Source organism: Megalobrama amblycephala, linkage group LG22 (assembly GCF_018812025.1).
Source record: "Megalobrama amblycephala isolate DHTTF-2021 linkage group LG22, ASM1881202v1, whole genome shotgun sequence".
In the NCBI taxonomy this organism is placed as follows: domain Eukaryota; kingdom Metazoa; phylum Chordata; class Actinopteri; order Cypriniformes; family Xenocyprididae; genus Megalobrama; species Megalobrama amblycephala.
In genome coordinates, this window is record NC_063065.1 from 15,001,347 (window position 1) to 15,019,958 (window position 18,612).

Here is an 18,612-nt window from a genome sequence, read left to right on the forward strand (position 1 = left end):
ATGTTAAAACATGTTAACAACATGCTAACTCAAGTTAGCAATGTGTTAAAACATGTTAGAAACATGCTAAGTCATGTTAGTAATGTTAAAACATGCTAATTCATGCTAGCAATGGGAGGAACATGTTCAAATTGCCTGTCCAATCTGCATGAGGGGAGGCCTATATTTATGTACACTGTAAAAAATTACTAATTTTACAGAAAATAACAGATTTTTTTTTTTTCAGGTTGTTTTCTTTTATTTTAAATTGTAGTCAAATTGTGAAATTTTAAAGATAATGCACCTATTTTAGAAACTAATTTAATAATCTGTTATGAGGCTGCAGAAGACCCAGAGGCAAAGGAGCAGGTTAACAATATTTATTTAGAGTCCCAAACAGAAAATAGAACAAATGCAGACTGCCAGGCATAGAAACACTGCACGCTGCAGCTGGAGATCAGGAGGAGTCACAGTTCGTTTTTAAAATTAATTAAAAACTAAATAAGAATGAATAAATGTCACTGAAACTATAGACTATTCCTATCACATAAACTAAACCAGTTGTGTAATATTACATTGAAATGACACCAGTTTATACTTCAAATTTAGCTTAAATTCATTGCCTTATGGTGGGGTACGTTAAAACGCTGGCTCAATTTACCCCACAGCATTTGGCTCACTTTGCCCCATAACTGCCATTTTAGGAAAAGCTAGCTAGCTTAGCAATTCAGAATAATATTTAGCTAAATGACTTGAATGGTTTTATATGTTGCTAAATCACCAATATGCATCATAAATAGTTTTAGACCTGGACAAATTTGCTTTGATGAAACAGCCATTACATCTGTTATGTTAAAATTTTACTTTGACAAGCCAAAAACAGTTTTTAAAGTAAATAAGCGACTTCCACTCCTCCCATGTGCTTCTCCTTTTCATAGTCTGGCAGAAATTATGGGTGGTTCTAAAATACATGACAATACATTGGTATGGTTGCCAAGATACAGGGGGTGGGTCAACTTACCCACTGGCTCATCTTACCCCAATCTCCCCTACACGAAAACACTAAAAGTGTGTGTTTGTGTGTTTAATAACATTTAGATCCATGGTATAGGCCTATTAAGTACCATGTCACATGGAACTGCCAGGTAGGCTTTTTTTAAGAAACTGTCATGTTAATGTCTTTTATAGATGCTTGTAGCCCATAGTTACATTATTATAATACAACTTCCCAATACATTACCCCTTTTGTTTTTAACGTCTTGTTTGGGAATGTGTGTACAGTTGTTGCTTGCTTCATGTTTACTTCTTTTTTTGTCTGTTTATGAATGATAGCATGTTTAATTTTTTTTTTTAGTTGCTATCCAAATAAACTCGGGTTGACACTTTATTTGTCTGATAAATTTCATGACCTACTCTGTGCATTAGTTGCTGTTCTCCACTAGATGGCACAAATTCTATTAACACAATATGTTCAGTCGTTAAAGAAATATTTCACCACAAAACAAAAATTCTTATATAATTGACAAAATATCAGTATGCTGAGTTCTTTTTTCTCCATTCAGTTACAGTCAATGGAGATTGAATCTTTAAACCTCAAAAAGGACTCAAAAGTATCATTATCGCACAGAAGAGAGAAAGTAATACTGATTCATAATGACATGAGGGTGAGTAAATGATGACACAATTTTCCTTTTTGGGTGAACTATTTCTTTAATGATTTAGCTTAAATAGTAATAAACACAGTCCAAACTGTTACCAAACTGTTTCTTTTTTAATAGATTGATACATAGATAGATTTGCAGCATCTTCTAGGCCTCCATTGGGACAGTCTTCTTCAGACCTGGAGAAAAGATGATCATGTTATGAGTTTTTTTTATTATTTATTTTTTTTTTTTATCAATACACAAGTATCATTAAGATCTCTTATTAATATTAGGGTTGTACCTTTCAGTCTGTGTCGAATCCATTTCACTTTTGGATCAGAGCAGTACTTGTCCTTATCTGTGTAGAATCTGTGGGACAGATATACAGTACCACTGAAATAAAATGAAAATGATAATAATCAACCAGTTTCGTTTCCCATTGACTTCCATTGTTTTTTTGTCCATATAACAGAAGTCAATGGAAACAGAAACTGTTTAGCTTCTAACTTTCTTAAAAATAGCTTCTTTTGACTTCCACAGACTCTGCCTTTGGATTATGAAAGCATGTTGGTGTGAATTAAATGGATCTTAAATGCAAAATTTGAGTATAAATGTTAAAACAAACAAAAAACATTCAAATCAGCAGATCCATAATAATCACAAAAGCTCTTTATAAAAATACAAATCCAATGATATAAAATTTCAAGCTGCTAACAAGTCAAATGTATCAAATTGCAGTAATACACACAAGAAGTATCATCATTAGAGGTGCATGATGTTTGCGTAAAATATTCAGAAAACCAAAAGAAGAAGATGTCTGCAGGCTAGTTTCTATTTTGAAGGTGCTATCTAGACACAAGACCTTTTATATGGTATTTTTCAAGACAGGATATTGACTTCCTTTTTTGTTTTCTTCCAAGGTTTTTCATAATCAGCAACATTTGATTATGTTAATAATCAAGTAGCACAAGGATGGATACATGTATAGTCATCAAACAACTGCAAAGGAAAGAATAAAGATAAAGAGAAAAGGTGTCTTCATTCCTGACAGAGGACCTCTTGCACACATTCAGAAACATCAACCACATGCAAAACCAGAAGCTGCTGATTATTGTTTATTTTTAGTTTCAGATAGCACTCGTTCGTTTGAATAATAAAAAAAATTTCAGGTTTGTTTTCATACAAATCAGTTTGAAATTCACTCAGACTTGCTTCACCCTTCTTCACACAGGAGTTCATGACACAAATCCATTTCCAGTACATTGAATGAAATATATTTCAATGTGAAATATAATATATGCTAATATTTTATTTAAAAACATTTGTTCTAAAACAAATTCACTATAATTCAGATTCTGAATAAATTAAGTAAATAGGAACTGATTTGTTACTGCCAAATTTCTTTACATCATATGTATGACAACAACATATATTTTAAATATTCAATTTAAATACATATAATTTACTAACCGCCGCTTGAAATATTTTCAAAATACAACAGCAAATTTAAAAAATGGATTAAAAGAAAATGCTTAAGTACTTCAAGATGTGTTCTCATTATGAGTTTATTTTCAGATGTTCATGATTTATGAGCTCTCAGTTGATTGGGTAGATCCTGTCACATGAGTGTGCTCACTGATAGATGATGCTGGTTATGCCGTGGAAGTCTGGCGTTTGTTTCTTTGAGCTTTGCTGTAAAAAAAAAAAAAAAAAAAGTGAATACAAGAATATCATACTAAATACTTAACACTTTATAAGCTTCTGTTGTTATAATCTGGTGTGTTTAACTTACATAAACTGCATAACTTTCTCCTTTACCCATGGTTGGCTAGGATCAATGCAGAACTTTCCTCGTTCAGTCTCAAAGCTGTCAAAGAGAATGAAAACACAGAGATATAACATCAGACGCTGTTGATCTCTAATTGTGACATGTTTTCTTTAGGGAGGAATTGTGATTCTTACATGACGGCCATCAGACATGGAAGACTTTGTTCTTGCGTCGTGAAACCGATGATTGGATCAGTAAACTCTACTCTGGAGACGGCCTTACAGCATATGCTAAACTTCTGTTGTGCATCTGCTAAGACAGAAGAACAAGATAAACCTCAATATTCTGCATCGTTCCATCAGACAGAATAATATACAAACAGTTTAAAGCACTTTACCTGTTATAGTCCAGATCACAGATGCAATGAACACAACAGCCAAACTCCTCATGAGGATCCTTTGTGTCTCCATTGTCTCAGTCGATCTTCAACTCTCACTTGTTGTGTCTGAGAGAATATACTGGCAACAGTGTTGCCAGTATTTTACTGTAAAAAAGCCCAGCAAGGTCTAACAGTGTAGTCTATGAAACTGACATAGAGAGGCGAGTTCCACTCCAGCCACTGCTCTAAGATGATATGTAATGTTGCAATCTGGTTTGCAACTGACAATATGATCGCCGATGACCTGGCCCTTCTCTCTCACACCCAACAACAGATGCAGGAAACGAACAGCACTGTCACGGATACCTCAGCAAGTCTGGGCTTCAGCATCAATAGAGAGAAAAGCAAGGTACTAAAGATCAGCACAGCCAGTGCAATGCCATCACGCTTGGAGAGGAGGCACTAGAGGAAGTGGATAGCTTCCCTTGCCTTGGCAGCATAATTGACAGGCATGGAGGGACAGATGTGGAGAGCAGCTTTCCTCCAACTGACACCGAATGACACCGGTAGCCAGATACATTAAAATTACAAATGGCCGCACCCGCTCTTACCTGGAAAATAAGGTGGATGGAGTAAAGCTCCACCAAGTATCTAAATCATGTTATCAACATGGTAAAACATGCTAGCAACATGCTAATTCGTGTTAACAATGTGGAAAAACATGTTAGAAACATGCTAAGTCATGTTAGCTACCTGTTAAACATGTTAGCAAAACATGCTAATTCATGTTAGTAATGTGTTAAAACATGCTAATAACATAATTGCTGTTTGCAATGTGTTACGACATGCTAGCAATGTGCTAAAACATGTTAATTCATGTTAGCATTGTGTTAAAACATGCTAGCAACAACAAAGTTCAGGAGGAACACGTTCAAATTGCCTATCCAATCAGCATGAGAGGAGGCCTATGTAGGCTATTGTAAAAAAAAATACTAATTTTACAGAAAATAACTATGATTTTTTTCAGGTTGTTTTATTTTAAATTATAGTCAAAACTGTAAAATTTTCTCTAAATTACATACTAATGTATGTTAAATTACAAAAATAATCTGTAATTAATACAATGACAAAACAGTTAGATGCCAAACAACAACCTTAAAATTCAAGTAAAATCTCTATTTAAATATACTGAAAAACATTGTTATTTCTCAGGTATTTCCTGAATTATGATCAAACACCTTCACTGTAAAACAAAATGGTCAAATGATTGGAAGCACAGGGTGCCAAACAAAAACATTAAAGTAAAATCTCCTTATTTAAAAAAGCTGAAAACACGGTCACATGACTGGCAGCAACAGAACATTACACGCTAACAGATCTCTCTAGATCTCAGCATCTTCACTTATTGCAGTCTATTTTGTTATAACTATGTGCGTTACAAACACAGTTAAAGCAGCTAAAATTAGAGTTAAAAAGTCAAGGGTCAAGAAACGAATGCAAATGCTTACCTCCATAACGGTGACTTCAAACATTATTATTTTCAATAAAACATCAACATCTAAACACCAGTTAATTCCTAATAACATTCGCCTGGTTGCTGTCCTAACCAGAGATACAGGGGAGTACTCTGGGTTCGAAGCTCAGAGCCCTCCCCTCAGACAGCACACCAAATACACATATTTTTTTTACTAATTATTTGTAAGTGTGAACTCTTGAAATGCTAGCAACATGCCAAAAATACTACTAACATAATTCATGTTATCGAATTTTATCTTGAAGTCTATTTACTTCAGCAACCTGCATACTTACTTGGTTCACTTATATTTCTTGATATTTTTGTGATCAGACTTATACCCTTTGTAATCAGTTTGCCTATTCTGAATAAAATTTTGTTTTACCTTACTCAAATTTGATTTCTGACATCATCATTGTCCACCTTCCTGGATTACTGCATCAAATACCTGGAGATACCTGAAGCTATCTGCCACTACCTGAAGAAGAAGAGAGAAGAAGAACAAAGAACTCTGGAGGGATATTAGTCGTCTTTGTTACCTTCTTCCACCTGGTGGTGAACTTCATTAATTGCTCTCCAGAGTTTCAAACCATAAGGGGCTTTCCCACCTTTTAATAGTTCCTAGAACCCAGAAAGTACCCAGATTTTGCTGTGTTTGCACTGCAGGAACTAGGAACGATTTTAGACCTAGGAACTCCTTTTGGGGGAACTAAATTAGCTCAGAGTAGGGTCTAAACTAGTCTCACGCAACCAGACCTTCAGACGGACTACAGAAGGTCTGGACTCTATCGCAGCTTTCAATGATCAAGGACCTCCCAAGAGGATGTTTGACTGCATGTAAAGCAACCAATAACAGTTTGTTTTATTCCGCGTCATGTTTAGGGGCGTGAAAATGTAAAGTCGATGTCCCTACAATAACAGACCGGCATCTAATAAATTATTCATTCAAGAATGTTGTGCAAGTTTACTGCAACAATGGAGCCGCAAACTTCACATATGTTTAAAAATCCTATGTTTAATTGATCCTCATTGTCACAGTTGTAAACACGACAGCGTTCTTCTTCCATGAGGGGGTTTGTCATCACGGCATTTGTTTCCCGGCGGACCATCAAAGAACGCGACACACACGTCTCCCGGACATCCTGTAGAATTCAACCAACCAGATGACGACTTCGAAAATCCTGAAGTGTTTCCGGTAAAGTGTGCCATTTGCATCAGATGTTCAGCCAACAGTCCATAAGTGTGAAGCCTGAGGCTGAGACAAGGTCTAAACCAGCATTATAGGAACTATCAGTGACGTAAGTGTATGTTAATTGGCAGAATGCACGCAAAATACAGTTTCTGGCCACAGAGTACCACACTGACAGTACATGAAAACACTAAAAGTACCATGGTATTACAGTGTGTGTGTGTGTGTGTGTGTGTGTGTGTGTGTTAGGCTACATGCAACTGCTAGAGTAGGCCCTATGTTATTTTTTTATTATTATTATTTTTTATTTATTTTGAGAAACTGTGCCATGTTAAATTATATTATAGATACGTGTAGCCCATAGTTACCTTAATATAATATAACTTCCCAATATTACCCCTTTTGTTTTTTAACATCTTGTTTGGGGATGTGTGTACATACAGTGGTTTCTTGCTTCATGTTTATTTCTGATTTTTTCTTTGTCTGTTTATGAATCCCATAACATGTTTCATTTGTTTAGTTGCTAGCCAAGTAAAAACGGGTTGACACTTTATTTGGCTGATAAATTTCATGACCTACTCCACTAGATGGCGCAATACAGGCGCATTTCAATAAATTAGAATATCATGATTTTTTTTTCTGTAATTTAATTCAAAAAGTAGAACTTGAGTATATTCTAGATTTATTAGACATAAAGTAAAATATTTCCAGACTTTTTTTGCTTTCATTTTCATGATTACATCTTGCTGCTCACCAAAATTAAAAAAACAGTATCTCAAATGATTAGAATATTTAATTTCAAGTTCTATTAAATTACCATTCTTACTTAGGTCAGTAATCCCAAAAGCAGTCATAGGGAAGTCTTCTGACTTGCCAGTTGTCCAGAAGACGATCATCAAGACCCTCTACAATGAGTTGACTGGAAGGAAAAAGTGTGGTAGGAAAAGGTGTACAAGTGAAGGAAATGACCGCAGTCTTGAGAAAATTGTCAGGCGAAGCCCATTTAAGAACTTAGGAGAGGTGTTTGTGGAGATGTTTAATCAGATCTTGAGAGATTTAATGTCTTTTATCTTCAGTTGATTTCATCGAAGGCTGTGGCTGAAGTCGTAGTTCTTGTTGTTCCTCTGTCCTTCAGTGATTCTGCTCGTTATCACCTAATTATCTCATTAACTCCAGCATGTTTCTGTGTTACATTTAACAGCCTGTAGTGTGCACACTGAGCAGTGTTCAGTTCATCTGGGCTAACCCATGTGGGGCCTCCATGAAAACCGTGGACAAAAATGTCTGGGCCCCAGTTAGGCAGCCCAGGTGACACCCATCTGGGCCCCACCATGCTGTGTTGGCTAGGAGGCTGATTTCCTCCATGCCACGCCGCATTGATGCAGTAATTCATGCAAAAGGAGGCCCAACCAAGTATTGAGTGCATAGAAATGAACATACTTTTCAGAAGCCTGATATTTCTGTTTAAAATATCCTTTTTTTATTGCTCTTATGAAGTATTCTAATTTTTTGAGATAGTGAATTGGTGGGTTTTTGTTACATGTGAGCCAAAATCATCACAATTAAAAGAACCAAAGACTTAAAGTACTTCAGTCTGTGTGCATTGAATTTATTTAATACACGAGTTCCACAATTTGAGATGAATTACTGAAATAAATGAACTTTTCCACAACATTCTAATTTATTGAGATGCACCTGTATATTCTCCACCCCCATTCAGTTACAGTCAGTGAGGATTGAATCTTTCAACCTCAAAAAGCAAAAGTATCATTATAGTAGCTTATCCCACAGAAGAGTTAAAAGTAATACTGATTCGTAATGACGTAGGGGAGTAAAAAAAAAAAATCATATTTGAGTGAACTATTTCTTTAATGATTCAGCTAAAATATGATTAAATACAGTCCAAGCTGTTACAGAAAAAAGGCTGAATGTTTGTATGAAAGTAAGCACAGTTTCATTTTTTTTTTCTTTCAAAAGTGCATTTAATTTTAAAGCATATAAAACAAAGCGATTAAGTGAGACATCTTTTAACGTTCACATAAGCTAGAAGGGTATCTAATGGTACTTGTTTTGGTTAAATAAACATAATATATATTCTCTTTTAATAGACTGATATAGATTTGTGGCATCTTCTAGGCCTCCATTTGCTCAGTCCTCAATCTTCTTCAGACCTGGAGAAAAGATGATCATATTATGAGTTTTTTTGTTGTTGTTGTTGTTGTTGTTGTTGTTGTTTATCAATACACAAGCATCATATTAAGATGCCATATTAATATTAGGGTTGTACCATCCAGTCTCTGTCAAATAGTTTCGCTTCCCATTATCTTCCCACTGACAGAAGAAACCAAAATTTTCATTTTTGGTTAGACTACAGATTTTGAAAGCATGTTGGTGTGAATTAAATGGATCTTAAATGCAAAATCTGAGTATAAATATAAAAAGAAAAAAAGTCAAATGTCAAAAGTCAAGTCAAATGTATCAAATTGCATATAATACACACACGAAGTATCATCAAATTTCCAGCAGAGGTGCATGATGTTTGCGTAAAATATTCAGAAAACCAAAAGAAGAAAATGTCTGCAGGCTAGATTCTGTTTAGAATGACTCAAGTCCTTTTATTTGGTATTTTTCAAGACAGGATATTGAGAAGAATAAAGAGGTTAAAGAGAAAGAAGTGTCTTCATTCCTGACAGAGGACCTCTTGCACACATTCAGAAACATCAACCACATGCAAAACCAGAAGCTGCTGATTATTGTTTATTTGTAGTTTCAGATAGCACTCGTTCTTTTACATATTCAACTGACAAAAATTTTCAGGTTTGTTTTCATACAAATCACTTGTGTCACCCTTCTTCACACAGGAGTTCATGACACAAATCCATTTCCAGTACATTGAATGAAATATATTTCAATGTGAAATATAATATATGCTAATGTTTTATTTCAGTACATTCGTTCTAAAACAAATTCACTATAATTGAATAAATAAGAACTGATTTGTTACTGCCAAATTTCTTTACATGATATGTATGACAACATTTTAAATATTCAATTTAAATAAACAATTTACTAACTGTCACTTTAAATATTTTCAAAATACAACAGCAAATTCTCTTAAACTTTAAAAATAGTTTCAAAATGCATAAGTACTTCAAGATGTGTTCTCATTATGAGTTTATTTTCAGATGTTCATGATTCATGAGCTCTCAGTTGATTGGGTAGATCCTGTCACATGAGTGTGCTCACTGATAGATGATGCTGGTGGTGGAGTGGAAGTCTGGCTTTTGTTTATTTGAGCTCTCCTGTAAAAAAAAAAAAAAGATTACTATTATTCTAAATATGTAACAATGTAAACACTTTATAAGCTTTTTGTGTTGTTACAAATTATGCTGCGCTTGTTGGGTTTAACTTACATAAACTGCATAACTTTATTCTGTACCCAAAATTTTCTAGGATCACAGCAGAACTCTCCTCGTTCAGTCTGAAAGCTGTCAAAGAGAATGAAAAAAGTTGAAAACAGAAATCTAGCATCAGATGCTGTTGATCTCTAATCGTAACATGTTTCTTTAGAGAGGAACTGTGATTCTTACATGATGGCCATCAGACATGGAAGATTTTGTTTTTGCATCCTGAAACCGATGACTGGATCAGTCAACTCTACTGTGGAGACGGCAGTACAGCATGTGTACACCTTCTCTTTAGAATGTGCTGAGACTGAAGAACAAGGTAAACCTCAATATTCTGCATCGTTCCATCAGACAGAATAATATACAAACAGTTTAAAGCACTTTACCTGTTATAGTCCAGATCACAGATGCAATGAACACAACAGCCAAACTCCTCATGAGGATCCTTTGTGTCTCCATTGTCTCAGTCGATCTTCAACTCTCACTTGTTGTGTCTGAGAGAATATATTCAAGACTCTTACTAGTTCACTTTATATAGCCAATAAAGAGGAACATAAACTGCATGGGCTACATCCTCTCCATTGTGCACATTTATTTTTGTAGATGATCTCATCATTTTTCTGTTTCATCATCATGTACTTTCCTTGTAGTTTATATTGGGTGTGAAGTCATTATAAATAAATATAATAAGTAAATATTATCATTATAAGTAAATATAGATGGGGGATCTCTGTTTGATGAATCTTTTGTTGATATTTAATAGTTTCTAACCTTGCTGTCAGTCATTTAATTGATACATATTCAATATAAGTCAGTTTTTTTATTCAGTGATTCAAATATATTTTATCTTGTAACTTTGACCAGTTAATTATAATATTTAAATATAATTATTAGATTTAAATACCATTTAAATGAAGCAAAATAGGAAGGAAGAGCTGACCTCCTACTGTTTGTTAGGTAGTTTTTCTAGTCAGTATGATGGCATGGGTCAAGTTTTTCCATTTCACAATATTCTCAAACTCAGATTCTCCATAACGGTCAAATTCTTCAGAAATGCAAGACATTGTCATCCTTTAATGACAGAAATATATACAAACTACATAAATATATTAAAATATATATTAAAATGAACTAGATATACATGGAAACACGTTTTGTTCCGTGTATGTGTTACTATATCATTATGTTCTTATTTAGGTTGATCAGGAACTAGTGATCAGCACCAGGACTGGATTCACAATACTGTTCAGGTCAGACTCGCTCATACATTAGTCTGTTTAATAATAGTTAGCATTTACCATGTAGGCCTATCAAATTCTTTTTTTTTTTATCTTTCTTTCCATTGTGAAATGGGACAAGATGATTGGACAGTGATGAAGTTATTTATACTCAGTAATATTTCTTAAATAATCATCCTTTATGCACCTAGCATCATCTCTTGTGCTCATACACATTGAATTATGTCACTCGCATTGAATCTGCTATTAGAAGTTTATTCAATGCTAAAGAAATTTTCTGCTTTAAACTTTAAAAATCTAACCTGGAATCACCTGTACTGTTGGCTTTGTCTCTTAGCTCTGATATTATTTTCTTGTGATTAGCATATGGAATCGTAATCCATCATTCATTGCTGTCAGTCATGATGGTGATTTGTAACCACAACACAATGAACCACTAATGTGAGAAAAGTGCTGTTGTACAGGTGCTGGTCATATAATTAGAATATCGTGAAAAAGTTCATTTTTTTATTGTAAATTATTTTTAAAAAGGAAACTTTCATATATTCTAGATTCCCTACATGTAAAGTAAAACATTTCAAAAGTTTTTTTTTTTTTTTTTTTTAATTTGTTGATTATAGCGTTCAGCTAATGAAAGTCCAAAATGCAGTATCTCAAAATATTAGAATATTTACATTTGTGTTTTATTACATGACCATCTCTACAGTATAAATTCCGGGTATCTCTTGTTCTTTGAAACCACACTAATGGGGAAGACTGCTGACTTGGCAATGGTCCAGGAGACAATCATTGACACCCTCCACAAAGAGAGTAAGTCACAGAAGGTCATTACTGAATGTGGTGGCTGTTTACAGAGTGATGTATCAAAGCATATTAAAGACAAAGTTGACTAGAAGGAAGAAATTGGGTAGGCAAAGGTGCACAAGCAACAGGGATGACCACAAGCTTGAGAATACTGTCAAGTAAAGCCGATTCAAACACTTGGGAGAGCTTCACAATGAGTCAAATGAAGCCGGAGTCAGCGCATCAAGAGTCACCACACTCAGACATCTTCAGGAAAAGGACTACCAAGCCACTTCTGAAACAGAAACAACGTCAGAAGCATCTTACCTGGGCTAAGGAGAAAAAGAACTGGACAGTGAACAGTGGTCGAAAGTCCTCTTTTCAGATAAAAGTAAATTTTGCATTTCATGTTGAAATCATGGTCCCAGAGTCTGAAGGAAGACTGGAGAGGCAGAGAATCCAAGCTGCTTGAAGTCTAGTGGGAAGTTTCTGAAGTCAGTAATGATTTGGGGGGGCGTGACGTCTGCTGGTGTTGGTCCATTGTGTTTTATCAAGTGCAAAGTCAATGCAGCCATCTTCCAGGAGATTTTAGAGCACTTTATGCTTCCATCTGCTGACAAGCTTTATGGAGATGCTGATTTCCTTTTCCAGCAGGACTTTAGCACCTGCCCACAGTGCAAAAACCACTTCCAACTGGTTTGCTGACCATGATATTACTGTGCTTTATTGGCCAGCCAACATGCCTGACCCCTGAATCTATGGGATATTTTCAAGAGAAAGATGAGAAACAGTCGATCCAACAATATACAGATGATCTGAAGGCTCAATAGTGCCTCAGCAGTGCCACAGGCTGACCATGTCACACTTCACTGATGCTGTAATTTGTGCTAGAGCAAGTCATTTGCTGTAATATGTGCTGCCGACCAAGTATTGAGTGCACAAATTAACATACTTTAAAGAACTTGAACTTTTCTGTTTTGAAAATCCATTTTTTGATTGATCTTAGGAAATATTCTAATATTTTGAGATACTGGATTTTGGACTTTCATGAGCTGTATGCTCTAATTATCAAAATTAAAAAAAAAAACTTTTTAAATGTTTTACTTTACATGTAGGGAATCTATATTAAAGTTTCATTTTTAAAAATAATTTACAATAAAAAAAATGAACTTTCTGATGATATTCTTAATTATATGACCAGCACCTGTATATGTGCTGCAGGTAAAACAGATGGAAAGATGGGCACATGACTTAGAATGTAAATTGTTTCTTATATTCATATTCAGATTCATATCTCCATGCATGTATCCTCATTCTCTTGGGACATGCATGCATGTTTCAGTATAAGGGTGCATGATTTAAACCTGACTCAGCATGCTATATCTTTTCTAACTGATCCGACTTACGGTTTTCATTAAACGCAAGATCAAAACTATGAAAATCTCCCAAACTCCCATAGACCTTCATTGAGGGATCAAAGCTTTTATAGAATCACTCTAATTGTCCTTGATCACAGTCTGCTCCGATTAGTAGAGTAAACTAATTTCCACCTGCATTATTGTCAATAGACGGATGCCAGTTTTGTGAAGCAAATTGAGCTAATTTATTTTAACTTAACAATAACGTTAATATTTAAAACTATTTATTTAGACACAATACCCTACTATATGATAAATGATACCCTACCTTCATAAGAGTTTTTGATGATGTTTGTGATCTTTTCTGTCACTCCATGGTGTCTCAGTATCTTTCAGAGGGTCTATCTATCCACGTTGTCAAACACCTTCTTATAGTCTATGAAGCTGACATAGAGAGGCGAGTTCCACTCCAGCCACTGCTCTAAGATGATACGTAATGTTGCAATCTGGTTTGCAACTGACAGTATGATCACAGATGACCTGGCCCTTCTCTCTCACACCCAACAACAGATGCAGAAAACAAACTGCACTGTCGCAGATACCTCAGAAAATCTGGGCCTCAACATCAATAGAGAGAAAAGCAAGGTACTAAAGATCAGCACAGCCAGTGCAATGCCCATCACGCTTGGAGAAGAGGCACTAGAGGAAGTGGATAGATCCCTTACCTTGGCAGCATAATTGACAGGCATGGAGGGACAGATGTGGAGAGCAGCTTTCCTCCAACTGACACCGAATGACACCGGAAGCCAGACACATTTAATGTACAAATAGCCGCGCCTGCTCTTACCTGGAAAATAAGGTGGATGGAGTAAAGCTTCATCCACCAAGTATCTAAATCATGTTAGCAACGTGGCAAAACATGTTAGGAACATGCTAATTCATGTTAACAATGAGCAAAAACATGCAAATTCATGCTAGCCATATATTAATCATGGTAGCAGTGTGATAAAACATGTTAGTAACATGTTAAAACAACATGCTAAGTCATGTTAGCAATGTGCTAAAACATGCAAATTCGTATTAGAAACATGTTAAACCATGCTAGCAATGTGGTAAACATGCTAGCAAAATGTTAATTCTTGCTAGCAACATGCTAAAACCTAATTCATGCTACATGTTAATTCATATTAGCATTGTGTTAAAATATGCTAGCAACAACAAAGTTCAGGAGGAACACGATCAAATTGCCTATCCAATCAGCATGAGAGGTAAAACATTACTAATTTTACAGAAAATAACTGATTTTTTTCAGGTTGTTTTATTTTAAATTGTAGTCCAAACTCTGTAGAATTATCTCTAAATTAACAGCTCGGCTGTTATCTTAAGTATTATGACATTAATGACAAATTACAGTAATTTTTGTAATTTAAGAATACAGAAAAATACACAAACTAACTCTACGAACATGGAAAAAAATGATAGATGGACCTCTCGAGTTAAGGAGAAAATCCAATGCAACTTTGAGGGGACCAAGTGAAACATGATTATATTTCTGCTCAGCTAGAGACATTGGATATCAAAAACTAAAGTTTTTTCATATACTGTCAACCTCAAACACAATGTCACTTCATAGTTCCTAATGGCAGTGTGAATGCACCCAGGAAAACGGCCCAAGGGGAGCTAATAGTTTTCGAGGAACCACCTAGTTCCTATAGAATTAAGTTCTTAGAACTCCCACCGGGTACTAGCGCTGTGAAAGCCCCTATAATCATGTAGTCTACTGGTGTATTTTCAGCATGTTGATGTCTTTGTAGTCGGTCAACCCAACCTAGTGCCCTAGTGGAAATGTAGAATTTAAAGTTAAAGCTCCAATCTCCTTCCGAAAATCCTGAAAAAAAGTCTGTTGGTGCCTCAGTTGACTACTTTGCTCAGAGAAGCTGTCAATCACAGCTGTCATGACATCACATGACATCACACCCCCCTTTTTATACCATCAAATAACTAACTCAAACCAAACTTTTTTTTTTTTTTTTTTTTTTTTTTATGAACACTTGACCTTACATCAGTGTGATAAAAATTACATAAATGACAGAAACCATCTAAAAAAATAAAATAATAATAATTATTTGAAGTGTAATTTAATTGTGTACTTTGTCTTTCGTCCCATTAAAATTACAATGTTTATGACCAACCACCTGGGGGCGATCGAGACGCTTTGGCTTCACTTTTTTTTAGGAGGACTTGTGCGGCACGCTTGGGCAACTCTCTCAGGCACTGTAGCATTTGGAGCGATGTGTTACTCTGTAAATCAGTAACTAAAAAAAAGACAACAAAAAAGATCTCGAGATGAACTGAATATTTCCCTAAAATCAACTGAAACAACATGCAGAAGAATCACCTTATATCGTTTACCTGCGATGAAGACTGCATTTGTTTTAGTGTCAACACCTGCTCGTGCAGCGTCTTGTGAACGAGGTGAATACAGTTTCTGGCCACAGAGTACCACACTGACAGTACACGAAAACACTAAAAGTACCATAATATAACTTCCCAATATTACCCCTTTTGTTTTTTAACATCTTGTTTGGGGATGTGTGTACATACAGTGGTTTCTTGCTTCATGTTTATTTCTGTTTTTTTCTTTGACTGTTTATGAATCCCATAACATGTTTCATTTGTTTAGTTGCTAGCCAAGTAAAAACGGGTTGACACTTTATTTGGCTGATAAATTTCATGATCTACTCCACTAGATGGCGCACATTCTATTACTGTACCACAATATATTCTCTTGTAATTGGAAAAAAATATCATATGCTGATCCCCCCTCCATTCAGTTACAGTCAATGAGGATTGAATCTAAGAACTTCAAAAAGGACTCGAAAGCAAAAGTATCATTAGATTATCCCACAGAAGAGATCAAAGCAATACTGTTTTGTAATGACGTGGGAGTAAAAGAAAAAAAAATAATATTTGGGTGAACTATTTCTTTAATGATGCAGCTTAAATATTATTAAAACAGTCCAAGCTGTTACAGAAAAAAGGCTGAATGTTTGTATGAAAGTAAGCACAGTTTCATTTTTTTTTTTCAAAAGTGCATTTAATTTTAAAGCATATAAAAACAAAGCAATTAAGTGAGACATCTTTTAACGTTCACATAAGCTAGAAGGGTATCTAATGGTACTTGTTTTGGTTAAATAAACATTAATATATATTCTCTTTTAATAGACTGATAGAGATTTGTGGCATCTTCTAGGCCTCCATTTGCTCAGTCCTCAATCTTCTTCAGACCTGGAGAAAAGATGATCATATTATGAGTTTTTTTTTATTTTTATCAATACATAAGCATCATATTAAGATGTCATATTAATATTAGGGTTGTACCTTCCAGTCTCTGTCGAATCCAGCGCGCATTTGGATCAGAGCAGTACTTGTCCTTCTCTGTGTAGAATCTGCAGGATAGATATACAGTGTCACAGAAATGAACACAATATCAGGCATAGTAACGTCTGTGAAACTGCTCTGTGTAGAGAAAGCTTACATTATAGCATCCACACACGGACTCAGAGCATTCTGATGCTTGTATCCAATCAGTTTAGTTTCAGGAGGGATTCTTCCCTTCGACACCGTCTTACAGCAGGTCACTCCAACTCTAGTGGGCCGACGATCTGAAAGAGAAAAAGAGATTGAAATCTCCAACGTACTTGTACAGTGCGTACTGTATACAGTATGTGTGAAAACAAGAAGATCTTGATCTTGATAAGGGCTCCATCAAAGAAAACAAAACCATCACCATCATTAAAGAGAGAGTTCACAAAATGTAAATAATATAATACATTATTCTCTCTGATGTTGTTCCAAATCTGTATGATTTTTTCTTATGCAGCTGAACAAAAAATAAGATATTTTGAAAAACATTAATAACCAAATAGTTTTGTTTCCCATTGACAGAAGAGAGTCAAAAGGATGAGTAAATGATGAAAATAATTTTTATTTTTGGTTAGACTATGCCTTTGGATTATGAAAGCATGTTGGTGTGAATTAAATAGATCATAAATGCAAAATCGGAGTATTAATATAAAAAAAGTTTCCTAAAAAAATACAAATCCAATGACAACAAAAAATCCCAAAACTTACAGTCGTTGACATGCTGCCCAGTAACGCACACAAGAACCATCATCATCAGAGCTAATTTCCAGCAGAGGTGCATGATGTTTGTGTAAAATATTCAAAAAACCAAAAGAAGAAGATGTCTGCAGGCTAGATTCTGTTTTGCAGGTGCTATCCAGACTCGAGTCCTTTTATATGGTCTTTTACAAGACAGGATATTGACTTCCTTTGCATCTCTAACCAGTAAGAGTGGCCTGCAAACCCCATGTGACAAACCAGTCGAATTCATGATCACAGCAGTGTGAAATCTGCAGATTTACCTTCATAAGATTTCTCATAATCAGCATAATGTGTGCTGCATGTTTAGTTACTTACAGTTGCCCAGTGCACCAGTGAAGCATCCAATGAGGGTGATCAGAACAGCGATGGTGATTAATCTAGAAGTCCAGGCCATAGCTCTTGATGTCCAGATCAAAGGGGTGTTGGTCAGTTAGTTGGTGTTGATAATGTGGGTATGTTATTATGAGGAGGTCTTTTTAAGAGACTGTAGCAGGCAGTTGAAATAATGCGTCACAAACTTACCACCACCTTTTTGACACCATTGCATCAAGTGATCATTTACCCTCACAAGCATTCACACCTCTCACCCACAATACAGTCAGTTTTACCCGTCAGCATAATTTATGAGAAACCAATATCCCCCCTTGGGGAAAAAAAAAAAAATGCAAAGACACAAATACCTCCTTCAATTATTTTTCTGCAGGTGAGAACACAACTTGAAGCTGATGTGTTGAGTTTCTGATGTGTGTGTCATTTGATGCCCTGTAGTACTTTTATATTTATCTATAACATCTATATCCGGGTGTTTCTTCAACTATGAGCACTTTTAATTCTGTGGATTTTTTTTCTCAGAAACATTTCAACCACATGCTCATTTCCACCTCTTCTCACATGATGTGTTTATCTTGAAAAGTCTCTAAGACAGTTTTAATGTGACCTTCATATGATAGAAATAAAAAAAATGTGTTAGTTTGAATAAAAATCAACTCTTGGAACATAAAAAACCTGAAGCTAAAAGAATGTCCCACTATTATCACCTATTTTCAATATTATGTTGATTATAATGACAGACATTGTTGTTGTGATATTCATGTGCATTTTAAAACGGATAGATCATAAGGTAATAATTATTTATTTCTTAGCTGGTAATTATTCAGTGATGTGATTGATGCCCATGAGTGTGTTATG

General features: G+C 35.2%; 3 protein-coding genes across 5 annotated transcripts in view; all 3 read right to left on the reverse strand.

Moving 5' to 3' along the window:
* LOC125258376 (C-C motif chemokine 20-like) overlaps window positions 1-3,923 on the reverse strand; it is a 30,232-nt gene extending 26,309 nt beyond the window's left edge. The window contains exons 1-4 of one of the 2 annotated variants that reach the window (XM_048175287.1): window positions 3,788-3,923; window positions 3,585-3,699; window positions 3,415-3,489; window positions 3,172-3,314 (exon numbers count right to left, since the gene is read on the reverse strand). In XM_048175287.1, coding sequence (XP_048031244.1) covers window positions 3,275-3,314; window positions 3,415-3,489; window positions 3,585-3,699; window positions 3,788-3,860 — 303 coding nt within the window. In that variant the 5' untranslated portion in view covers window positions 3,861-3,923 and the 3' untranslated portion in view covers window positions 3,172-3,274. Of the gene's footprint in view, window positions 1-3,171; window positions 3,315-3,414; window positions 3,490-3,584; window positions 3,700-3,787 lie in introns of those variants that run through there. The other variant, XM_048175288.1, reaches the window with a different exon arrangement.
* A 5,292-nt stretch (window positions 3,924-9,215) lies between these two features.
* On the reverse strand, window positions 9,216-10,425 carry LOC125258372 (eotaxin-like). The gene is made up of 4 exons (XM_048175282.1): window positions 10,265-10,425; window positions 10,062-10,185; window positions 9,885-9,959; window positions 9,216-9,773 (listed from the first exon to the last, which is right to left on the reverse strand). Exons 1-4 carry the CDS (start codon window positions 10,335-10,337, stop codon window positions 9,668-9,670), a joined length of 378 nt encoding a protein of 125 aa, XP_048031239.1. The 5' UTR covers window positions 10,338-10,425; the 3' UTR covers window positions 9,216-9,667.
* Window positions 10,426-16,332: 5,907 nt separating this feature from the next.
* ccl34b.4 (chemokine (C-C motif) ligand 34b, duplicate 4) lies at window positions 16,333-18,158 on the reverse strand. 2 transcript variants are annotated; one of them, XM_048175294.1, is made up of 4 exons: window positions 17,740-18,158; window positions 16,796-16,922; window positions 16,639-16,706; window positions 16,333-16,545 (listed from the first exon to the last, which is right to left on the reverse strand). In XM_048175294.1, the coding sequence occupies exons 1-4, from the start codon at window positions 17,816-17,818 to the stop codon at window positions 16,523-16,525; spliced, it is 297 nt and encodes a 98-aa protein (XP_048031251.1). In that variant the 5' UTR covers window positions 17,819-18,158; the 3' UTR covers window positions 16,333-16,522. The 2 variants fall into 2 exon arrangements, with proteins under 2 accessions (XP_048031251.1, XP_048031252.1); XM_048175295.1 differs by lacking the exon at window positions 17,740-18,158 and adding an exon at window positions 17,392-17,549.
* Between the last annotated feature and the right edge of the window lie 454 nt (window positions 18,159-18,612).